Here is a 21071-nt window from a genome sequence, read left to right on the forward strand (position 1 = left end):
ATTGCAGCTAAGACTGTATAGAACAGTCTTTGACATAAATTTACCTCCATTCAACAGCCGGCGCGGGTTCGCCGGTAACAGCGGCCTCCAACTTGAGCGTGGATCCGGCAGACAGGGTAACATCACGGAGGTATCTCCTGTCGATCTTGGGAGCGAGGAACCGAGGCTTAGCCACGAAGTTCTTGCTGGCTTCAGAGGGCTTGCTCTGGCCGGCCTTGTTGATCGCAATCACGCGGAACTGGTATTCGTTGCCTTCGATCAGCCTGAAATGTAAATGTGTTATGAGTATTCAAAATATCCCAAAATGTTTAATAACGAAGCAGAGGGTTCTTCTAGCAAATGCAGTAAATAATCCGATGTGTTGCATACGTCATATCAGAATATTTACAGAAACGTTGTCAAACTTCGAACAAAACTTTTTGTTTACCGTCTGTGCTGGTGCTGCAACCACCGTGAAAACATTGCAGTAATATATCCTATTCTATCAATACCGTTTTGGTGTGAAGAATATCTAAAATCAGCAGAGATGTGAAGGCTTCTAGTATTATTAGGTTTAGCACTTCTTTTCCCTGGATGTATTGCTTAAGATTTTCTTTTTAAGATGGTAAAGTCAGCAATAACTTACCCATTAACAGTGGCAGTGGGCGTAGGCGTGTGTGTCTCAACCGCTTTCTCCCACAGTGGGCTGTATTTGTCCTTCTTCTCGATGATGTAGCCAATAACTGGTGATCCACCATCCGAAGTGGGTGGCTCCCATTTGAGCTCCACGTGGGTGGCAGACCAGTCTTCTGGCACTGGTGTTCCAGGGGCTTCTGGTACGGCTGTTGAAGAAGAGGATGATTAGTGTCTTAGCCAACACATAGAATAGTTAGTAACTACAAAATTCTTCATGTGAAAGAAATTATGTTAGTTTATGTCTAAAAATGTGGCTTTTTACCTATACCCATTAAATTTCTCAACAGTTTGGCATAATTTAGTTACTCTAATAAAACTTACTGAAGGGATCCTTGGCGACAATAGATCCGAAGGTCTCCAGCGGCTCAGATTCACCCTCCTTGTTGATCGCCTTCACACGGAACTTGTACTCGTGACCAGGTATCAGACCATCAACCTGAAAATGCAAATCATTAAGTATGGATTTTGCCAACTTCCAGAAAAGGAAGTTGAGATTCAAAATTATTGGTGGGACGTCAACGACAGTTGCAAAACATGAGACAGTGTTTATGACGCCAACAAAATGTATGAATGTTAAAGCGTCCAAATAATATCTAATTACTATCTTGCAAGAATTAAGGTTTGAACGTCTTAAAAGTTCTATCGGGTAGGTTAACAAAAATAAGTGATAATACTTTAGGGTGTATACGTGTTCCTTGTAGAGAGTTCAGTACAAAAGTGAAAAAAAAATTTGGTCTTTCAGCGCTGCTACTTTCACAGTGAACTCTCTACAAGGAACACGTACACATCTTAAAGTATTATCACTTATTTTTGTTACACCCTGTATACGTAGGTACATGTTGGCGAGTAGATTCTTGCTTAAATTTAAGTCTAGACTAGGCAACAATTTGTTATATTCTTTAGATCAGTTAAATTTAGTACGCAATTATTTTAGCAATACTAATCTCCCAATTCTAGCACAAATTAACTCTGAATGGAGTAATATTAATGTATATGTAAGCGAAAAGTTAGAGGCGTATTCGTTAAACACATGGGTGTCTTCAATAGATGTCGAAGAACTCATTGTCGATAAAGTTGGCGATATGGCTCCAAAACGGAGCTTACCTGATTATGAACTTAAAAAATATTTTTTTGCAATTCATATCTGATAATTATTCTGATTGTTATAAGTTATATACGGATGGCTAAATGTACTCAAGATGTCGGAGCTGCCTTCTTCGATCCCCAATTAAACGTTTCACAGAAGTTTAAATTACATAAAGATAATAATATAATGACTGCTGAACTTCTTGCTATTAAGGAATCACTAACTTATGTTAATAACTTGAACAACAATAACAGTATAGTTATTTTATCAGACTCGAGAAGTGCTCTCCAACACCTTCGTCGGTGCGCCACGAAGCAACGTGGCTCGCCGATAGCCTTCGAAGCTTTGGATTTACTCCGGCATGTTTCTGGAAAAGTTTCAACTAAACTGCAATGGGTTTCTGCCCATGTCGGTTTAATTGGAAACGAAACTGCGGATGCGCTTGCCAAGAGTGCAGTTATGGATGGTCCCGTGGTCTGTTCTAAACCTTTTGTAAATGAGCTTCGTCATCAGATTAAGGAGAATGCGCTTGAGAAATGGGAATACCATTTCGGCGAGGAATTACAAAGAGGTGTTGGAGTTTGGTACGGAACCATCCAGAATAAACCAGTGTGGGAGCCTTGGTTTATTTCGTGTAATTTATCGAGAAAGTTGTTGGTGTCAGCCTTTAGATTACGATCTGGACACATTCCAGCAAACAAATTTTGCCACTTGGTTGGAATTAAGCCTTCGCCTAATTGCGATGTGTGCGAGAAGCCCGAAGACCTGTATCATGTTTTGCTGGAGTGTGCTCGGACTGCAGAGCTAAGATCAAGGCTCTTAGGTGACTTTGGCTGCCTGCACAATGGACGAATCAATAGTGTACTTTCGGAGCCGTTGTCCCCAGAGTAGATCTGTCCCTTATGTAGGGAACACTGTATTCACCTATGAGGCTGACATTAACACTGAGTGTTAAAAGCCTCTGTAAAATAAAAAGATAATAAAAAAAAATAATAATAAGGTAGCCCAAAATTATTTGAAAAAGGATGGAAGGGTAATTAGGATCATAAATATTTGTGATTTCTTATCTTTATGATGTTGTGAATGCCTAAATAGCAATGAAAGTCAGTCAGTTACTGCTTCTTTGCTTGCCACGGAAGCCAATTTACTACGTTAAAGACTTACCTCCATCTCAGGTACGTTGCCAATGGTCTTGCCGACGGGCAACCAGGCCCCGGTCTCGGTGTCGTATTTCTCCACGAGGTAAGCCTCGATGGGCTCACCACCATCGTCCTTGGGCCTCTTCCATTTGAGCGTGCAGCCATCCTTGTGGATGTCAGACACTTCCAATGGACCTTCTGGCTTGTCAGGTTTGGCTGAAAAAAGAATGAATTTCGATTGTATTGGGATTTCAAAACCGTAAACATTGAGCTTCGAAATCGGAGCCACTACAGTAGTGAATCAAATCTATCTAAAAAATAGTGAATTTTGATCCTATTATTAGATGGCGAGGATAAAGTATTTAGACTTGAGTGCTTTTCATCGCAAAGAAAGAGTTGGCGGATAATATAATAAAAACTCGCACACCAGTTTCGGTGACGGTAGCCAGTTTCATTGAAACCAGGTCAGTAACGCAGGAGTAATTTTATTAGTGCCCAAGTGTGTGCGCAGTACACAAGAGCGCTCCTATTCCTTTACTCTCATAACCCAGTGGGACGGAAGACCGACACGACTGGCGAGAGATCAGGCGCAGGACCGACTTTTTACATGCCTATCCGACGCATGGATCATCTTACTCGTCAAACAATCAGGTGATCAGCCTGCGTTGTCCTAACCAAACTTGGAAATAACATGTTTCCAACGCGGGAATCGAACCCACGACCTCCGAGTCAAGGCGTTATATGGCTGATGATAAACCGTTTTATCATTAAAGGATGTTATAAAGTACTTACACACAACGATGATCTCAACTTCGGCTGTGTCCTGTCCGTACTTGTTGGTGGCCTGTATCTTGTAAGTACCGGAGTCCTTCCGGCGCGGGCTCGAGTGTTGGTACTTGCTTAGATATGGTACGTTCACCACTGCGAAAAAAATTTATAATAATCGATAATTATTGGGTCCATGGATGAATGACTTAATGAATGGTAAGTTTACATTTTATGAACATACTCAGCACGACACCAAAATGTATATACCAAAATTACAAAAGTAAGGTCACTGCGCAATCAAAGAACTTGGGTTTTATTTACCAACTTCCAAAAAAGTAGGCGTTTCTAAGCCTACAAAATGTTTTGATATTTTTCAAGTGATTCAAAGTTTTTGTGGTTACCAGTAAACTTCTGAATCACTTTTCAACTACGCTGTAGATTCAAGGACGGCAGTAAGCCAATTGCATTATTATCTACCACATACTTACATTTAAGTCCATTGCCACTAGACACGTTCTTGCCGTTGAGACTCCAGACGACGTCAGGCGCGGGTTCACCAGATACCTTGACGTCGAGCGCGATGGGCTCGCCTTCATGTACCCTGATGGGCCTCAAGCTGCGGCGGTCGATCTTAGGCGCCACTGTTGATGAAACAATCAGTTTATTGTTCATCTAGCTGTATTAACTAATGACATAGATGAAGCTGCTAGAAGAATATATTTTATTTTAGACATTAGGTACACAATCAGTGCGCAAGCTTCGAGGAAATGAGGCTGATTGTTATCAGTTAAATGCTAAAAGATATTTGAATGTTTTAAGATACTTCGAACTCTCCTCTTACAAGACTACTGAAAAATTCTCAAAGCTGGCTCACGAAGAATATTATCTAGCAATAGTTTATTGAATACTGTATTTACTTAGTTGCCAATAAAAATACTTACGTCTTCTAGGCTTGCAGGTGACGGATTTGCTGGCATCACTGGGTTCACCAGGACCAGCCTCGTTCACGGCCTTAACCCTGAACTCGTATTCCGTTCCCTCATCTAAATTGGGCACCGTGGCCTTCTCGTTGTCATTTGGACCCACCTGAAACAAGTTCATTTTGTTATGAAACCAATATATTTATTATTTAATATAAGTTGAACTAGATAAACTTTTATTAATCATGATACTATTTGACTATTTCGCTTATCAAAATATATTATCTTTGATAATCATCACATAAAAACCTTAGATATTATAATATGACGGATGACAATTTTAAATTCTTACCTCACAAGCCTTAACCCATTTGGTGGTTCCAATCTCGCGCTTCTCAATGATGTATCCGGTGATAGGAGCACCACCATCTTTGATGGGCTTCTGCCATTTGAGGTCGACGTGGTCCTTGTCCCAGTCAACAACTTCTGGTGTGCCAGGTTTACCAGGTTCATCTGAAATTCATTATCACATAAAGTCTCATATCTGAACATTTCAACTTCTGGAGCCTTGAAAGAGGCAAGAATGCTTCCTACTTTTGGCGAAGGTGCAGATAAAGAAAAAGAATACCTATATTCTATTAAAATTAGATACTATGCGTATGTTTCTTACCGAATGGATTCTTAGCGATGATGGACTCTGTAGCCTCGAGAGGCTCAGAGACACCTTCGTTGTTGACGGCAGATACACGGAACTTGTATTCGTGTCCTGGCACCAAGTTCTCAATTTCGGCCTTGGGATCCTTGGTCTTGAGGGCCGGCAGCCATCTACCAGTTTCGGTATCTAACTTCTCAACGAGGTAGTGGTCGATTGGTGCACCACCATCGTCCAGCGGTGGGTTCCATTTGAGCTGGCATCCCTCTTTGTGGACGTCAGAGATCTGCAAGTTAAAATGATGGGTTATTATTTATTGCTGGAATAAAACTAAGAAGCTGGAATCTACATCCAATCAGTAAGATGGATGCCGAATTGCCTAAAACAAACACTATTTACTTTTGCGATAAACTTTCTTATTTTCTCAATTTTATGAGCTTAAGCGTAACCTCAACATTGGCTTTTTAGGCTTAAGTAGCTATTGAGAGTGTTTTGACATTATGGTTATTGGTTAACTTGATCTTAAATTTTAATACTTTGAAGCCTCTTGAATTTTGCGAAACAATATCACAATCTTCTTATCTTCTTAAGCGTAACCTCAACATTGGCTTTTTAGGCTTAAGTAGCTATTGAGAGTGTTTTGACATTATGGTTATTGGTTAACTTGATCTTAAATTTTAATACTTTGAAGCCTTTTTAATTTTGCGAAACAATATCACAATCTTCTTATTCTTTCAAGAAGTCAAAAAGTAGATATAACATTCGAATTTTCCCCTATAACTATCAGGTAATTTCTCACCTTAAGCGGTCCTTCTGGTTTAGCAGGCACGTCCAATACGTTGATCTGTATGGTGGCCTCATCTTTGCCGCTGCTGTTTTCTGCCTTCAGCACATATGTGCCGCTGTGTTTGCGCGAGGCGACCACCACGGACAGTTTCGTGCGGTAGTCCTCTACGTCTAGCGAGAGGTCATCGCGTGGTGACAGCCTCTCCTTGTTGTGGAACCTGATGAAGAATTTCAGTTTCAGTATATTCACGTAAGGAAAAGAACGACGTCTTTTGGTAAAAAACTAGAACTTTGTCTATGTGGGTGGTATGTCGCGGTTTCCTAGAGAACGGTGTCAATTACCGTTCTCTAGGAAACCGCACCATATTGCTTACATGGACAACGTTCTAGTGATGTCATTCACCGCTGTATTGCGGCCGCTGCATGACGGCGCCGCTTTTAGAGGAAACCAGAGCTTAAACGCGAAATGAAACCTCGCAAACTAATACCTTTATTTAATTATTAATATCCACCAAGCCGTTCAGGCTGCAGAGTGTGCCAAACAATCATACAAACATACTCTTAAAACACTTACACAACAGGGTTACCCTGATTTTGACGCTGCGTGCTAAAAAGTGTGATTGCAAAAAAAACGGATAAACTTACCAGGTCTTAGTCGGTGGTGGTTCACCAGACACCTTAACATCCAGACGGATGTTCTGTCCGGCTTTGAGCGTAAGGTCGCGCATGTTGGTGCGGTCGATCTTGGGCGGAGCTAGAGAAGAAAAGTTGTAAGAATCATCATCACCATCTTCATCATCATAATCATCATAATCATCATAATCATCATAATCATCATCATGGTCATCATAATTATGATAAATGACATGTACTATTTCTCAGTGCAATTCTTAGTCCTCACATTATAAAAAGAACTTTGGTATAAACTTACCAAACCTATCCTTAGCCAACAGATTCTCAGATGGGGCGGAAGGTTTGCTCGGTCCGGCCTTGTTCACCGCCTTCACGCGGAACTGGTACGTTTTACCCTCGATCAGATCGGGCACCTTAGCTTCGGTCTTTGTTCCAGGAACCTGAAAATTTTTGGCATATAAAGCATTGTTCGTAAAACGCTTTTTGATTTATTTTTTCTGGGTAGTCAGATTACCATTAGATAATTCATGGACGTGCGAAAATATGAAGGTCACGTCTCAATCAAAAAATTTTAAAGCTTAGTTCTTACCTCGGCAGCCTTAACCCATTTGCCGGTATCTCTGTCCTTCTTCTCCACGATGTATCCAGTGATGGGAGCACCACCATCGCTGGTGGGTGCGTCCCATTTGAGCACCACGTGCTCGGAGCTCCAGTCCTTGAACTCGGGCTTACCAGGCGCGTCGGGTTCGCCTGGAGAAGAAGATTTAATTGTTTTTTTTATGTAATAGCAAACGAGCAAACGGGTCACCCATGGACACTCGCAACATCAGAAGAGCTGCAGGTGCGTGCCGGCCTTTAAATTAGATTAGCTTTCATTGTACTGGTTGAAAATAGACCCTTTTTTTTCAGCTGTGCGCATAAAATGTCAAATATTTTTATCATCTGTGAGCATTATAAAAAATGATTATTCTCTACCTAATAATATTCTCAACTTGATAATCTTCGACAAGTTACGTGTGCTACATAGTATAATATATTTTTGTTTTGACACTTACCATACGGATTCTTAGCAGTGGTAGCCGTCTCCGTAACAAGCGGTTCGCTCTCTCCCTCAGGGTTGACAGCTTTCACTCGGAACATGTAGTCCTTGCCCTCGTTCAGTCCTGTGACATCAGCCTCAGGGGTCTTGGTGGTGCAGACTGGTACCCATCTGCCAGACTCAGTGTCCATACGTTCCACCACATAGCTCTCAACTGGTTCACCACCATCATCCTCTGGTGGTTCCCATTTAAGCTTGCAGCCGTCGGCTTTAACGTCGGATACCTTGAGAGGTCCCTTAGGCTTGGCAGGTTTGCCGACAACGGTCACTTCGATTTCGACTGTGTCAGTGCCGGAGTCGTTCTTGGCAGTCACCACGTATTTGCCACCGTCAGCTCTGGTAAGCTTCTGGAGGTTGAACGATGTGTGGTAGTCCACGTTTTCGATCTTCAGCCTGTCCTGGCTCTTAAGGGTCTCGCCCTTGAAGGTCCATGTGATGGTTGGCTCAGGCTCGCCCTTAACGTCGGCTTCCATCTTCAGGGTTTCGCCAACCTTCACCTTCCTGCTCTGCAAGTTCTTGCGGTCGATCTTTGGTGCCACTAAAATGAAAATTGTTTATGTAATGTTGGATCAATTGTCTTAAATTTTAAAGATACAGATTCTATTATAGAACATAGTATTATAAAAAATAGAAAAAGAAATGTTATTAGAGAGTATAAAACAATCTTATGGAGCATCTCATATTCATCTTAGGCGTAAACAACGGATTTAAAAACTCTATTCGCAATCACCACGTTTTTAAATACTTACAGAATCTAGGCTTGGCCACAACCGACTTGCTTGGCTCGGAGGGCTCAGATTGACCCGCCTTGTTCAGAGCGATCACCCTGAACTGGTACTCGTGACCCTCTTCAACGTCAGTGACGTGAGCTGTGGGCCTGTCGCCACTTGTGCGTAAGCAGTCTTGCCAAGACCTGAAGGAAGAATAAAATTATGACGATATTCTGTGAGTTACAACACCAAATTAAAAAGCATTATATAAAGAATACTAAGTTTGTTTTCAGACTTAAAAAATTACATTTATATAAGGGTCACTTCAGACCGCAACGCGACTAAATGCATTTCTTTTGTATGGATTTGACAGACTTTAATTACGTGAGACGTCATGCCAATCTCAGTGGCGTGGCATGTCAATTCAATACAAATTTAGAAACGCACCTACGCGTCGTGTTGCGACTTACGGTTTGAATTGACCCTAATATAGTAATTGAACATATTGTGTGTTAAGAGATTGCTTTAAATCATTTACCTGTCACCCTTTTCTCTCTTCTGCACGATGTATCCAGTGATGGGTGCGCCTCCATCCTCCTTGGGTGGAGTCCATTCCAGGTCGACAAAGTCCTTGTCCCAGTTCCTGGGTTCCGGACGTCCAGGTTTGCCGGGCTCGTCTGGGGGAAACAAAACGTTGCGTAAAGATCTCCTGAGAACTCATTACGTCATGATGACTTTTTAACGAGTATTAGTCAAAGCCCCTTCTAATAACAACAACTTTATGCCCGGTCGCACATTGTCCGAATTCTGATCAGAAACAGTTGAATTTCGCCGGACCGCCACCCCGCACACTATCCGAAATATCCTTCCGGCGAGTTCGAGCTCACTCGTCTCAGTACAAAAAGACAGCGCGGACGTTCAACTGTTTCGTATCAGAAATTTAGGACAATGTGCGGCCAGGCTATAAGTTATGTATGTTTCCTATATTGTGTGCAATATTTTGAAAAGGATAATATTTTATAAGATACTAAAATACTATCATTTGCTTTTCAGAGTTTCCCGTACTCGGAAATCCGAATGCTTGGAATCAATAGAAAATAAATAACTAGCGCACAAGTTCGCTTTTTTCCGAACGGGGCGAATTTCGCACGTACGTTTCGAGTGCAAGCCAACGCTTTCGTGAGGTAAGAAAAACGAACGTTTGCTCTAGTCTTACGGAATTTCAAATCAAAATTTCACATTAGGAATTCGAATACGGAAAACGTATGTATGCGGCCAGCCTAAAAAGTAGCCCAAAATCTCAGTACATGGACATTATAATATCATAGGTATCATTTCATTATGGGAACGTTAGTACTATCAGACAAGTTTATTCATAGGCAGTTGGCGGACTTACGTAAGTTGGTGGCCATAATATGGTAAATCCAGATTGCAACTTACATTGGATCGTCATATAACCAAATGACGTAGATCCGTCAACTACAATACCTATAAATCAATTTCTTCTATGGTGCTCTTGTCTGAAAGATAAAAAAATACTCACCGAAAGGATTCTTAGCGATGATGCTCTTCTCCGTCTCCAACTCCTCAGACTCGCCTTCCTTGTTGACGGCCTTCACCCTGAACTTGTAGGGCTTGCCCTCCTGCAGGCCGGTCACGTTGGCCTTGCAGTCCTTGGCAGTACCACATGGTATCCATGTGCCTGAAATAATTCCATTCATATAGTTTTCAGAATAATTGAAGGCATGAGTGGAATAAGCAGGTAAGTAGCAGTTAAAAAAAATCCGTTTTTTGCACAAATGAAGGCAATAATGACGTGATGACTAATGAAAAATGATAAATACAAAACTTCTAATTGATAAGTCTAACAATTGTATGTGAATGATTGATAGCATACAGAAAGCATTCAGACTTTTCATTTATTTTTCCCAAATTATGGTAACAAGTTTGTTTGCAAATAAACAAAAGGCCACTGACAGATCGACTTTGCTACACAACACAATATCAAAAATTTATTGCATTATGTTGCATCTCGCTCTATCGCTTTCCGTTTGTTTGTCGCAGTACGCAATGTCCAGTGTGCTAACCATTGAAATATATTTAATGGTTTTATGTTTTTTTTACTATTTGCCTCTTCAAAATCTCACATTTTATAATAATTATACATACCAGTGAGTGGATCAAGTTTCTCAATCTCGTAATATTCGATAGGTGCTCCACCATCGTCCTCTGGCTTCTGCCAAGTGAGGGTGCAAGAGTTCTTCGTGACGTCAGACACTTCCAAAGGTCCCTTAGGCTTAGATGGTTTACCTGAAAATAAGAAACAATTAGTTAAAATTTTATGAACGTTTTATGGTTATTTGTAGTATAATTTTGCTTTCGCTAACATCTCTCTTAATTATTTGAATACAATAACTGTATTCTATGCATTTTTAGTTTCAATAAACAGCTTTGTTCCAAAACCCGTTAGTGTAAAAACTAATGTGGCTTAAAAAGTAATAACAAAGTGTATTTTGTATTCATAAACAGCCACAGCAGCTATTAAAAATACTTTCAACTACTGCAACTAATTCAGTTGCGTATTTAATTCATCAAGCCCTATACGCTTACCGCTCAACGAGACACAATAGAATATCTATTGTGTCTCGTTTTCCCACGATCGACGGGTAAAGTTTCGCTACAGCTGCCTTACTCCCAACAGAATCAGAATCGAATCGAGAATCAAATAAGCTCGATCGCAAATGCCTTTGCTACTTCCGACATAATATAATAGCGCACGATCGTGTTGTGGCTCAATATGAAACAAATTAGACTCCCAAATTAAAAAATCGTATCAGAAGGCCCACTACGAAACCGTTTTGAGACTCAAATAATCGAATGAGAATGCCACGTCCGACACTAACAAGCCTGAAATGACGTTGGTAGAGCAGGACACGGCATTCTGATTCGATCGTTTGAGTCTCAAAACGGTTTCGTGGTACAGCCCTAGTTTCGGGGGTAAGCCGTAACACTGCTGCATAACACTTACCAACAACAATAATTTCAACATCAGCTTCATCTTCGCCCACTTCGTTCTTAGCCTTGATAGTGTATTTGCCGCTGTTAGCGCGCTTCGTCTTGGTCATAAGGAACTTGGTGTTGTAATCGATGTTGATGATCTCCAAGTTGTCCTTGTTCTGCAGCTCCTCACCCTTGAAGTACCAGGTGACGGTCGCCGGTGGTTCTCCGAAGATCTTTACATCGAGAGAAACAGGCAGACCAGCCTTGACTGTGATCTGGTTGAGGTTTGTACGGTCGATTCTTGGTTTCACTGTGAAATAGCAATTTTTCAGTTTATTTGTTCTTAAAGGATTTTTTTATTCTGATGGGAACCATTGTTTAGCCACCTGCAGTTGTTTCATATAAAATATTTAAGTTAAATAATTAATTTTCAAACATAATACAACAACACATTTCAAAATAAAGTTTGTTCTTTACATTAGGCTTATGCTTTATGCAAGTTTCATTAGGTAACTTTCTTAATAACCAACTCCCAAAAAGGAGGAGTCTTTTTAATTCGACCGTATATTGTGTTTTTCTTTTCTCTTAGTAAATATTTTTATTTCAACATTTCTTAGATTAGTTAGAGAAAACATTTACTTACAGAATCTAGGCTTAGCCGTATGCCAGTTGGTATTTTCGGATGGCTCAGATTGTCCAGCCTTGTTGACCGCACGCACTCTGAACTGGTATTGGTTGCCTTCTTCCAGTTTAGGTACAGTGCCTTGGCAGATATTGCCTTGGACCTCAATAGCCTGAAATTAGACGCAAAAGTTAGATCTCTTGCATGAAACAATCAAAATCAGTGCTAGAAATTTGCGTGTAAAAATTTCGTATTTCAAGAAGTAAAGACATTCAAGTCCTTACTAGGATCTTGTTCCAAATTGAGACGAAAAGCAGCTAATATGAAAATGCGCATACGAAAAGTAATTTCTTTATTACTTTTTCCTGAAACTTTGAAAAATTTTGCACTAGTGCAAAAATATAGATAGCATGATAGAAAAAACTGTGCAATAGTGTTTTGTGATTCGTTCAGAAATCTCCACTACTGTGCTTTATAATTTTCGTCTCCGAGCTCTACTTTTACCTTTACATCATAAATGTAGAGAAAGGAGAAACCCTGGAACAGATAGCTGACATCACCCACTATTCAAAACAAGTGGGATTTAGTACCATCGAGGAAAGTGATTCCTAGGTAGTTGACAGACCAACGTCATTTGGTCGGATCGTGTCAATTCAATGTTAATTGTGATCTGTCGGCTGGGTTTGACGTATCGCGACCAAACTACCTAGGTCCCCCATCTGCCTAGGAATCAAATTCTTTGATAGTACATATTTATTTACCTAATTCAAATCAATATAACTGTTATTTTTAAATTGTTTAATTTTTAAGTATTAAAAATATTTTAAACAGTACCTAAACGAGACAGTTTTTATTCATACTAAAATGAATATCAATTCAAAAGTATGGCGTCTGTATGTCTGTTTGTTTCCCTGTTCATGTTTAGCTGTTGAAATGATTTTATTATTGTAACTGTTGAAAACTGAGAACGGCTGAACCGATTTTGCAAATTTTAGTCTTGACATTTTCGTTGAAGTCCAGGAAAGGTTTGTTAAGTGATAAAAGTTCACGTGTCAGCTAGTATTTAACATTTATTTTTAAACTAGATGACGCCTGCAACTACGTTGCGTCAATATTCGTTTATCACGCGGGAACCGTATATTTTTCCGGGATAAAAAGTATTATACAGACACACTTTCGCATTTATAATATTAGTATGGAAGTATGGATTTCGAGCCAAGATCCTTATAAGTACTCACTTTAACAAATTCTCCTCTGTCGCGGTCCATGTACTCGATGATGAATCCAGTGATGGGAGCACCGTTGTCCCTGATGGGTGGTTCCCAGCGTAACTTGACGGATTTCTCATCGTAGTCCACGATGTCTGGCAGGCCAGGTGGTGCTGGCACGTCGTACGGGTTCTTGGCCAGTATACCGTGGTCAGTGTCCAAAGGCTCCGATTCACCTTCCTCGTTTAGCGCCTTCACACGGAACTGGTAAGTGTGACCGGCTTCGAGTCCTGAAGAAATAAACACAGTTTCGGATAAGTAAGGTGTTTATTTATTTATTTATTTTAAAAACTTTATGCACATATATACAAAGGTGGACTTAATGCCTTATGGCTTTATCTACCTGTCAACCTTTGGGCGATACAAGGACAAAGTTGTATAGATGCCAGTCGATTTGAAAGAGGATAAAAGACAGAAAAAATAAATAAATATATATTATACTTATAAAATATATATTGTATAATATTATACTATACTTACTTATAATATACATATTATCACACATAAAATTATATATAAATAAAACCAATAACCATACAATATAATATATTATATAATAGGTATATAATAATAATAATATATAGTTGATCAATGATGATGCTAAAAAAAATATTAATATTAATTTATGCCATAAATTATGAAAACTAAGAGTCTACCAACTGTTTCAAGTAAAACTCACGTACCCTGCGCTTAAAAGTGGGGGATAGGGGATAGGGCCTCCGGTAAACTCACTCACTCGGCGAAACACAGCGCAAGCGCTGTTTCACGGCGGTTTTCTGTGAGAACGTGGTATTTCTCCGGTCGAGCCGGCCCATTCGTGCCGGAGCATGGCTCTCCCACGTATAAAACAACGCAACGGCAGCGCTGCGTCGACGTAACGCACCGTGTGGACTGGCTTTAAGGCATAACTTCTATACAACTTAACTTATACACAACTTCCTATCACTCACCGGTAACAGTAGCCTCGGTGACATCGGGATCGATGGTACCGGCGGGCACCCATTTGCCGGTGATGGCATCCATCTTCTCCACCAGGTAGGCGCTGAGCGGCAGACCGCCGGTGTGCTTGGGCTTCTTCCACGCGAGTTTCACGTGATCAGCGTGCACGTCAGACACCTCAAGCGGGCCTTCGGGCTTGCCTGGCTTGTCTGTGGAAGGTATACTCGTTAGTTTTGTGCATTTGATGCCAAACATACTACATGATGTGATGTGATGAATGCCCTGGCAAAGTTTCTACCATTTTACTCGAATACAAATCCAAAAGGCGGATCGTAATTTTGCCATTCTATTCTTGGCGAAGCCTGATTATAAATTATGTAAAAATGGATTCCTAATAGCATCTTAGATTAAATATCTTTGTGTAGGTAACAGGGTTATAAAACAGTTTTAAATTTTTTATTACACAATATTACTGCAACTCATTTCTAACATGATCATCGCCTAAAGGGCTTGCCAAGGTTGTGAAGATGACAAATAACTTACCGAGTACAGTAATTTCTACTGTGGCCTCGTCAACACCAGAATCGTTCTCCGCCTTCAAGGTGTAAATACCGGAGTTCTTCCACGATGATTCGAAGATCTGGAGTTTGGTGTTGTAATCTTCATTCTCCAGTTTGACTCCGGGGCCGTTTTCAACGACCTGTAAAGAATAATGTTTTAACCATTTGCTAATTGAAACATAATTATTTTATTAGAGGTGTATTGTAATGATAATATCCTGACTTACACACAATCTAAGACCGACTATAACCGGTGGGTTATGTATTAGGAGAGATTGTGTGTTTCACGTTGTCATGACTTATGCAGCCTACAGGGCTTTAAGACTCAAATCATATTTCAGGGACTTCAAAATGAACTTTAATTTCAGGATTCTTATAGTAAGGCCAAAGGCTAGGTAGCATAGTTACCTTGTTGGCGAAGGTCCATGTCTTGGTCGGTGGGGGTTCACCCTTGATGTCAACATCCAATTTGATAGTTGCACCCGCGCGGACACGGATAGCCACCATCTTGTCGCGGTTGATCAATGGTTTCACTAAAATACAATAAAAAGATTATATATTATCATGAAGGAAAGTATCTTATGATCGATGAATTAAAAGCTCGACATCAAAAATTATACAGGCATTCATGTATAATATGTTTTCTCCCATGTTATAAAAATAGTTTAAAGGTTCAAAATCCCTGTCTAAGCCTGTTAAATTCCCAGTGAATCATCTATAGAGAAAACCTTATGTTATATTATGCTTAAACATCAGGAGGCTGTCTACCACAAACAGGCGCAGTCGCAGCCTGGAATTTTGGAGGGGGGGTGGGGCACTCACTAATCTAATATATATATTTTTTTTATCTGCGCCCTCGGACGGTTCTTCGGAGTTGACAGCTGTCTAAGGTGGTTAGGGGATACCTAGAAATTTCCTTTTATTATTTGGTAAGATTTTGAGATTTTCAATTTGACCTTAGATTTTGGAAGGGGTCATGTCCCCTGTGACCCCCCCACCCTTCGGAACGCGCCTGACCTCAAATGCCTATTACTCAGGTAATACTCACGGAATCTAGCCTTAGCGATATGCGGCTGTGTCGCATCTCCCGGCTCACCGGGACCCGCTTTGTTAACGGCCTTCACACGGAACTGGTACGTGTTTCCTTCCTTCAGGTCTGGCACGCGAGCCTTGCACTCTGGTGTGTTGGTGACCAGAGCCTCCTGCCAGTGACCGTACTTCTCCTTCTTCTCAATGATGTAGCCCGTGATGGGCGCACCACCGGTGCTCTTGGGTGCCTCCCATTTGAGGTCCACGCGATCAACGTCCCAATCCTCGATGGTTGGGACGGAAGGCTTGCCAGGGATATCTAAAAGATCGTATATGTCATTAAAAATGTTGTCGATACTATGCAGTTGACTCTGATAATGCCATTCCATCAAAACCATAACATATAATATTTTAAAAGTAAATAAGTGCACCTTTATATTTGTTATTTCATAACTTTTTAGAATGTAAGCCGATTATGATCAAAAGTATGTAAGATGGTTTTGAATACAGATAAAATATTATGTATTCCCGTTACTTTGATGCCAACTCACCGTAAGGATTCTTCGCAATGATGGATGCGTCGGTTTTCAGCGGTTCAGATTCGCCTTCCTCATTGATAGCCTTCACTCTGAACTCGTATTCTTCGCCTTCTTGTAGACCCTTCACTTCCATTTCAGTGTCATCGGTTTTACCAACTGGCACCCATCTGCCAGTGGCCTTGTTCAGTTTCTCAACAACGTAACCAGTGACTGGTTTTCCACCGTCATCCTCTGGTTTCTTCCAGGCGAGCTTGCAGCCGTTCTTGGTGACGTCAGTGACCTTGAGTGGACCACCGGGCTTGCCTGGTGCGGAGAGGACTGTGATTTCTACTTCAGCCTCGTCCGAGCCATGCTCGTTGGTTGCTAGGATACGGTAGGTGCCGGTCATAGCGCGTACCGACTCCTTGATGTCAAGTTTAGTATTGTAGTCAACGTTGATGACATTCTCCGTGACCTAAGAAGAGGAAAATTGGCGTAATAGATGCTTTATAGAATTGGCGAGTTTCTTTTCTTTCAGAACATTGATTCCAATACTTAGTTCTTTTGTTTAACATGATCGAGAATGTGTTTAGTGTTGAATAATGAAATAGTGGTTTATCTATTTCGTAAAAGATACTTCCAGTGATTTGATCGGTTCAAGTTTTTGCATTAAAATACCTGGCACTTATTAAAGTTTTTTGTATGGGTTTTCGTAAATTTTTTCGTCGGTGGCCAGGACTTACCTCCTTCTCCTCCTTCTTCCACTTCTGGAACCACTGCACTTTGGGTGCGGGTTCACCGCGCACGTTCACGTCGAAGAATATCGGCTTGCCCGCGCGCACCGCCACCGCCTTCAAGTTGGTGCGGTCGATGCGTGGTTTCACTGAGGAAAAGAAAAATTATCTGATAAACAAATTGTTGTAAGTCGTAAAAGTAGGATGTTGGGTTTACAACATTATTTATAAATTATCTAAATTTGTTTATTAATATTCAGCATCATAGATAGTAAATCTAGACCGCGCACATCTTCATGATTGATCAGCAGAAGTTGACGAAGCGTTCATTTTTAGGTCTATTTGTAGGACAATGCGTGGCTGGTGTGCGTGCACTTGGACACGCTATTGTAAATCGATGATCTGTCTATGGTATGGTAGATACTGTAAACATATTATTACCTCCATTTTAACCGAGCAATCTTGAAACTATTACGCGACCTATACTAGTATATTTGGCGCGCAAGCCAAAATAATAACAATTCCACGGAGCTCGCGCTGGCAGTATGTATTCTTTAATGACAGTATGTTTTTGTGTATTCTTTAAGTAATTCAAGTCACTTATACTTACATGCTTTATGCCTGATGGTGGTCATCTTGGTGGGATCGGAGGCGTCGGACGGGCCGGCCTTGTTGACGGCGATGACACGGAACTCGAACTCACCACCCTCGGGTAGACCCTCTACCTTTCCAGAGGTAGCGTTGCCGGGCACCTGGTTTTTATGGTTTAGATTAGTTTAAGATGAATGTTAAAGCTACATTCAAGGATTTTTTTTGTTTATCAACTCAGTTAAATTATACGAGTCGTTCAAATAGACATATGTAAGTCTTTTTCTTTGTCTTCCGAATCTCTTCATCTTAAACTCAAAACGCTTTATGGCATTGAGTCGAAAAGACATGTTTGATGTTATTTTGTTGTAAAAAAGATAACATATCTTACAGCATGCTATTTTGTTTTCAAACTTTGTCGTCATATTTGTAGATGATCTTTGCTAAAAGTACCTACTGGTTAAACTTTCTATAAAAAGTGTTTGTTCTTTGTAGTCGTATTTGTACATAATTTTTGTTCAAACAATGGTTAAACATTCATAAAAAATAGTCTTTACCTCAGCGGCGTTCTCCCAGTCGCCGCCTTTGGGCCTCTTCTGTATGATGTACTTCTGTATGGGCGCCCCGCCGTCGTTCTTGGGCGGGTCCCACTTGATCTCCGCGCTCTGGTTGTCGTGGTCGGCGACCTCCACGTTGCCGGGCTTGTCCGCTTTGTCTGAAGAGAGAGAGAGTTTTACATATTTTAAATTCAAAAAAACTAAGTTACCATGCACGTTGAAAAAAAAACAATTCCGGCATTTTTGATTTGAAAAAGTTTTAAACTACTTTTGTAGCGGTGCTTGATGTTGATTCAATATACAGAGTGTCAACAGTGAACTGTTTGTATGGGACAATAATATTGTATTTATCATCATTATTTCTTTATGATCTTTTTCAATAAGCTTAATATAGGTACTTAATTATCAACTTACCGAAGGGATTCTTAGCCAGTATCGGCTTCTCTGTCTCCAAGGGCTCAGAGTCTCCCTCATCGTTGACGGCGGTCACGCGGAACTTGTATTGATGACCCGGCTCCAGACCTGTCACCTCCATCTCCAGGGGCTTCTTGTCGCCAGCCACTCTAGTGAAGTGAAGGTTTAATTAGTACAAAGTGACTTGATGGAATGACATTGAAAAATATGAGGGCTTCAATGGAGATTTCTAAGTAAGCAAGATGTTATGCATTTCTAGAGGCTTCTTGTCGCCAGCAACTCTAGTGAGGAGATGGTTTAATTAGTGCTATAGATTCACATCTATAGCATGTCATTCCATCACTGGAATGACATTGCAAAATATGAGGGCTTCAATGGAGATTTCCAAATAAGCGAGATGTTATGTTTGATCAGGCTGAAGTTTTACTATAGTAGTTTCAGCTTTTCCACATTTTAAAGCCTTAAGAATGGACGTACAAAATTTCTATAAACCTTCAAAGATCTTTATGCCAACAACATGAAGACTACATCCCGTACTTTCATATACAGGGTGTAACAAAACTAAGTGATAATATTTTAGTGTGTGTATGACGTATGTGTCCAATATATAGAGTTTGCTGTGAAAGTAGCAGCACTGTAAGAGTATTTTTTTAACTTTTTTATGGAAAAATTCATGACGCTGGAGTGCTTGCTCAAACAAAGCACAAGAAAGAATTTGCTCTTTCATCGCTGCTACTTTTACAGTGAACTCCAGGTATACAGGGTGCAATTAAACCTTCCTGCCAATTTTTTTCCAGGGCTTAGGTATATTGGGTGTTATTTTTTATGACATATCCCATTAATAATCGTTGCAGAACGGTTACTCACGGCGCGGGGGAATGAGCGGGGGTGACGCGGGTATACGGACACGTGGTGCCATCTAGCGACAAACCAGCGAAACTTACCGAGGGAGCACAGGCAACATAAATCCCCTACTCAATACTAGATGGCATGAGGTGCGCAAGTACATACTCGAACCTTCTAGAAAGGTCCAATGTGTGTTTACGTGTTTAGTTGTTTACTTTTATTGTGGTACATGCTCGAGCCTCCTAGAAAGTTCCCACGGTTGTTTACTTATTTACGTGAATCGGGAACTTTCTGGAATTCGTCTCGCCATATAAAAGGCCGCAGGCAGGCCCGGCGAGTCAGTTCGATCTGAGCGATCTTCGAGGCGACAACAAGTGATCAATAGTGAGTGAACCAGTGAAACCTGCGACTTGGCTACGACCTAGGACAGTGATAGTGCTTAGTGATTGGACCTAGTGATTAGTGTTGTGACCTAGTGTTTAGTGCAGTGTTAAGAGGATACAACAGGGGCGAGAGAAATTGAAAATAGGTATTTGAAAATGTATTGCTGTCTCACCAATCTCAAGTCTCCCACCGCAGAGCGCGATAGAGACAACACGACAAAAGTTCTAATAAAAGAACAGAAAATCTTTGATTCGTTGTCCGCTGATTCCTTCTCCAAAACTTAACCGATTTAAGTAATTTTTTCATTAAGAATTAAAGCAAGGCTTGAGCTGTGTTTCTATGTTTTATTTTTTTTGTATATTCTAGCCAGTTTTGTTTTGTGGGTGTTTGAACACAGAGGAAAATCTGGCCATTTTTTTGGGTTTTTGGACGTTCTTATCTTTTTTAATAATTAAATTCCGAAAAAAAAAGAAAACATAGGGACATGCTTATAGTGGCCATAGATATTCAGGAAAAAAATCATAACTCTACCGGTATTATCCAGGGAGGAAACAGGGGACAGCGTTTGTATGGAAAAACGGCGGTGTGGAATCCTCTTAATAAAGTCTTCAAGAGAGTCACCAGGTCTTTCTCTCCAAATCCTCGAACCCTTGCACGTAACAATATGTATTAGATAACGAATTCTATCCAAATTCCAAATCCCTGTATTTGGCAGGAAGGTTTAATTGCAACCTGTATAAGAGACACGTCATACACACTCTATAGTATTATCACTGTTTTTGCACACAATACGGTACAAAGTGCGCAATTCACCAACCTGCCAACTCTGACCCATTTGCCGGTCGCCAGATCCATCTTCTCCAGCTCATACTCCTTGACGGGGCTACCGCCGTCATCCTCCGGTTTCTCCCACTTGACTTTGCAGCCTTCGGCGTGGATGTCACTGACTTCCAACGGGCCTGATAACAGAACAAATAAAATTCATTAATCGTGCATTCGTGCACCATAGCCATTAAAAAGTAAATGAAGTATAATAATAATAATAGTTAATTAATATATTATTACACTTCCCCGAAGAACGGTATCGAGCGTCTAAACTACTATATACAGAAAAAATATGTCTAAACTTTAATATTTACAGTG

The 21071-nt window shown here is 40.6% G+C and overlaps 1 protein-coding gene across 1 annotated transcript in view; it reads right to left on the reverse strand.

Moving 5' to 3' along the window:
• The window catches only part of LOC121736755 (twitchin), a 119950-nt gene that overhangs the window by 33099 nt on the left and 65780 nt on the right, over positions 1 to 21071 (reverse strand). Inside the window, exons 66-96 of the mRNA XM_042128140.1 lie at positions 20746 to 20887; positions 18699 to 18847; positions 18285 to 18442; positions 17750 to 17891; positions 17149 to 17288; positions 16439 to 16880; positions 15907 to 16206; positions 15267 to 15391; positions 14842 to 14998; positions 14310 to 14507; positions 13330 to 13589; positions 12113 to 12263; positions 11498 to 11779; positions 10639 to 10779; positions 10013 to 10171; positions 9008 to 9146; positions 8509 to 8672; positions 7716 to 8297; positions 7250 to 7410; positions 6959 to 7100; positions 6673 to 6781; positions 6041 to 6245; positions 5260 to 5527; positions 4942 to 5102; positions 4611 to 4755; positions 4158 to 4310; positions 3694 to 3822; positions 2927 to 3117; positions 997 to 1111; positions 626 to 821; positions 45 to 263 (exon numbers count right to left, since the gene is read on the reverse strand). Of these exons, the coding sequence (XP_041984074.1) occupies positions 45 to 263; positions 626 to 821; positions 997 to 1111; positions 2927 to 3117; positions 3694 to 3822; positions 4158 to 4310; positions 4611 to 4755; positions 4942 to 5102; positions 5260 to 5527; positions 6041 to 6245; positions 6673 to 6781; positions 6959 to 7100; positions 7250 to 7410; positions 7716 to 8297; positions 8509 to 8672; positions 9008 to 9146; positions 10013 to 10171; positions 10639 to 10779; positions 11498 to 11779; positions 12113 to 12263; positions 13330 to 13589; positions 14310 to 14507; positions 14842 to 14998; positions 15267 to 15391; positions 15907 to 16206; positions 16439 to 16880; positions 17149 to 17288; positions 17750 to 17891; positions 18285 to 18442; positions 18699 to 18847; positions 20746 to 20887 (6025 nt within the window). The remainder of the gene's footprint in view (positions 1 to 44; positions 264 to 625; positions 822 to 996; positions 1112 to 2926; positions 3118 to 3693; positions 3823 to 4157; positions 4311 to 4610; positions 4756 to 4941; positions 5103 to 5259; positions 5528 to 6040; positions 6246 to 6672; positions 6782 to 6958; positions 7101 to 7249; positions 7411 to 7715; positions 8298 to 8508; positions 8673 to 9007; positions 9147 to 10012; positions 10172 to 10638; positions 10780 to 11497; positions 11780 to 12112; positions 12264 to 13329; positions 13590 to 14309; positions 14508 to 14841; positions 14999 to 15266; positions 15392 to 15906; positions 16207 to 16438; positions 16881 to 17148; positions 17289 to 17749; positions 17892 to 18284; positions 18443 to 18698; positions 18848 to 20745; positions 20888 to 21071) is intronic.

The sequence above is a fragment of the Aricia agestis genome, chromosome 19 (genome assembly GCF_905147365.1).
Source record: "Aricia agestis chromosome 19, ilAriAges1.1, whole genome shotgun sequence".
NCBI lineage: Eukaryota > Metazoa > Arthropoda > Insecta > Lepidoptera > Lycaenidae > Aricia > Aricia agestis.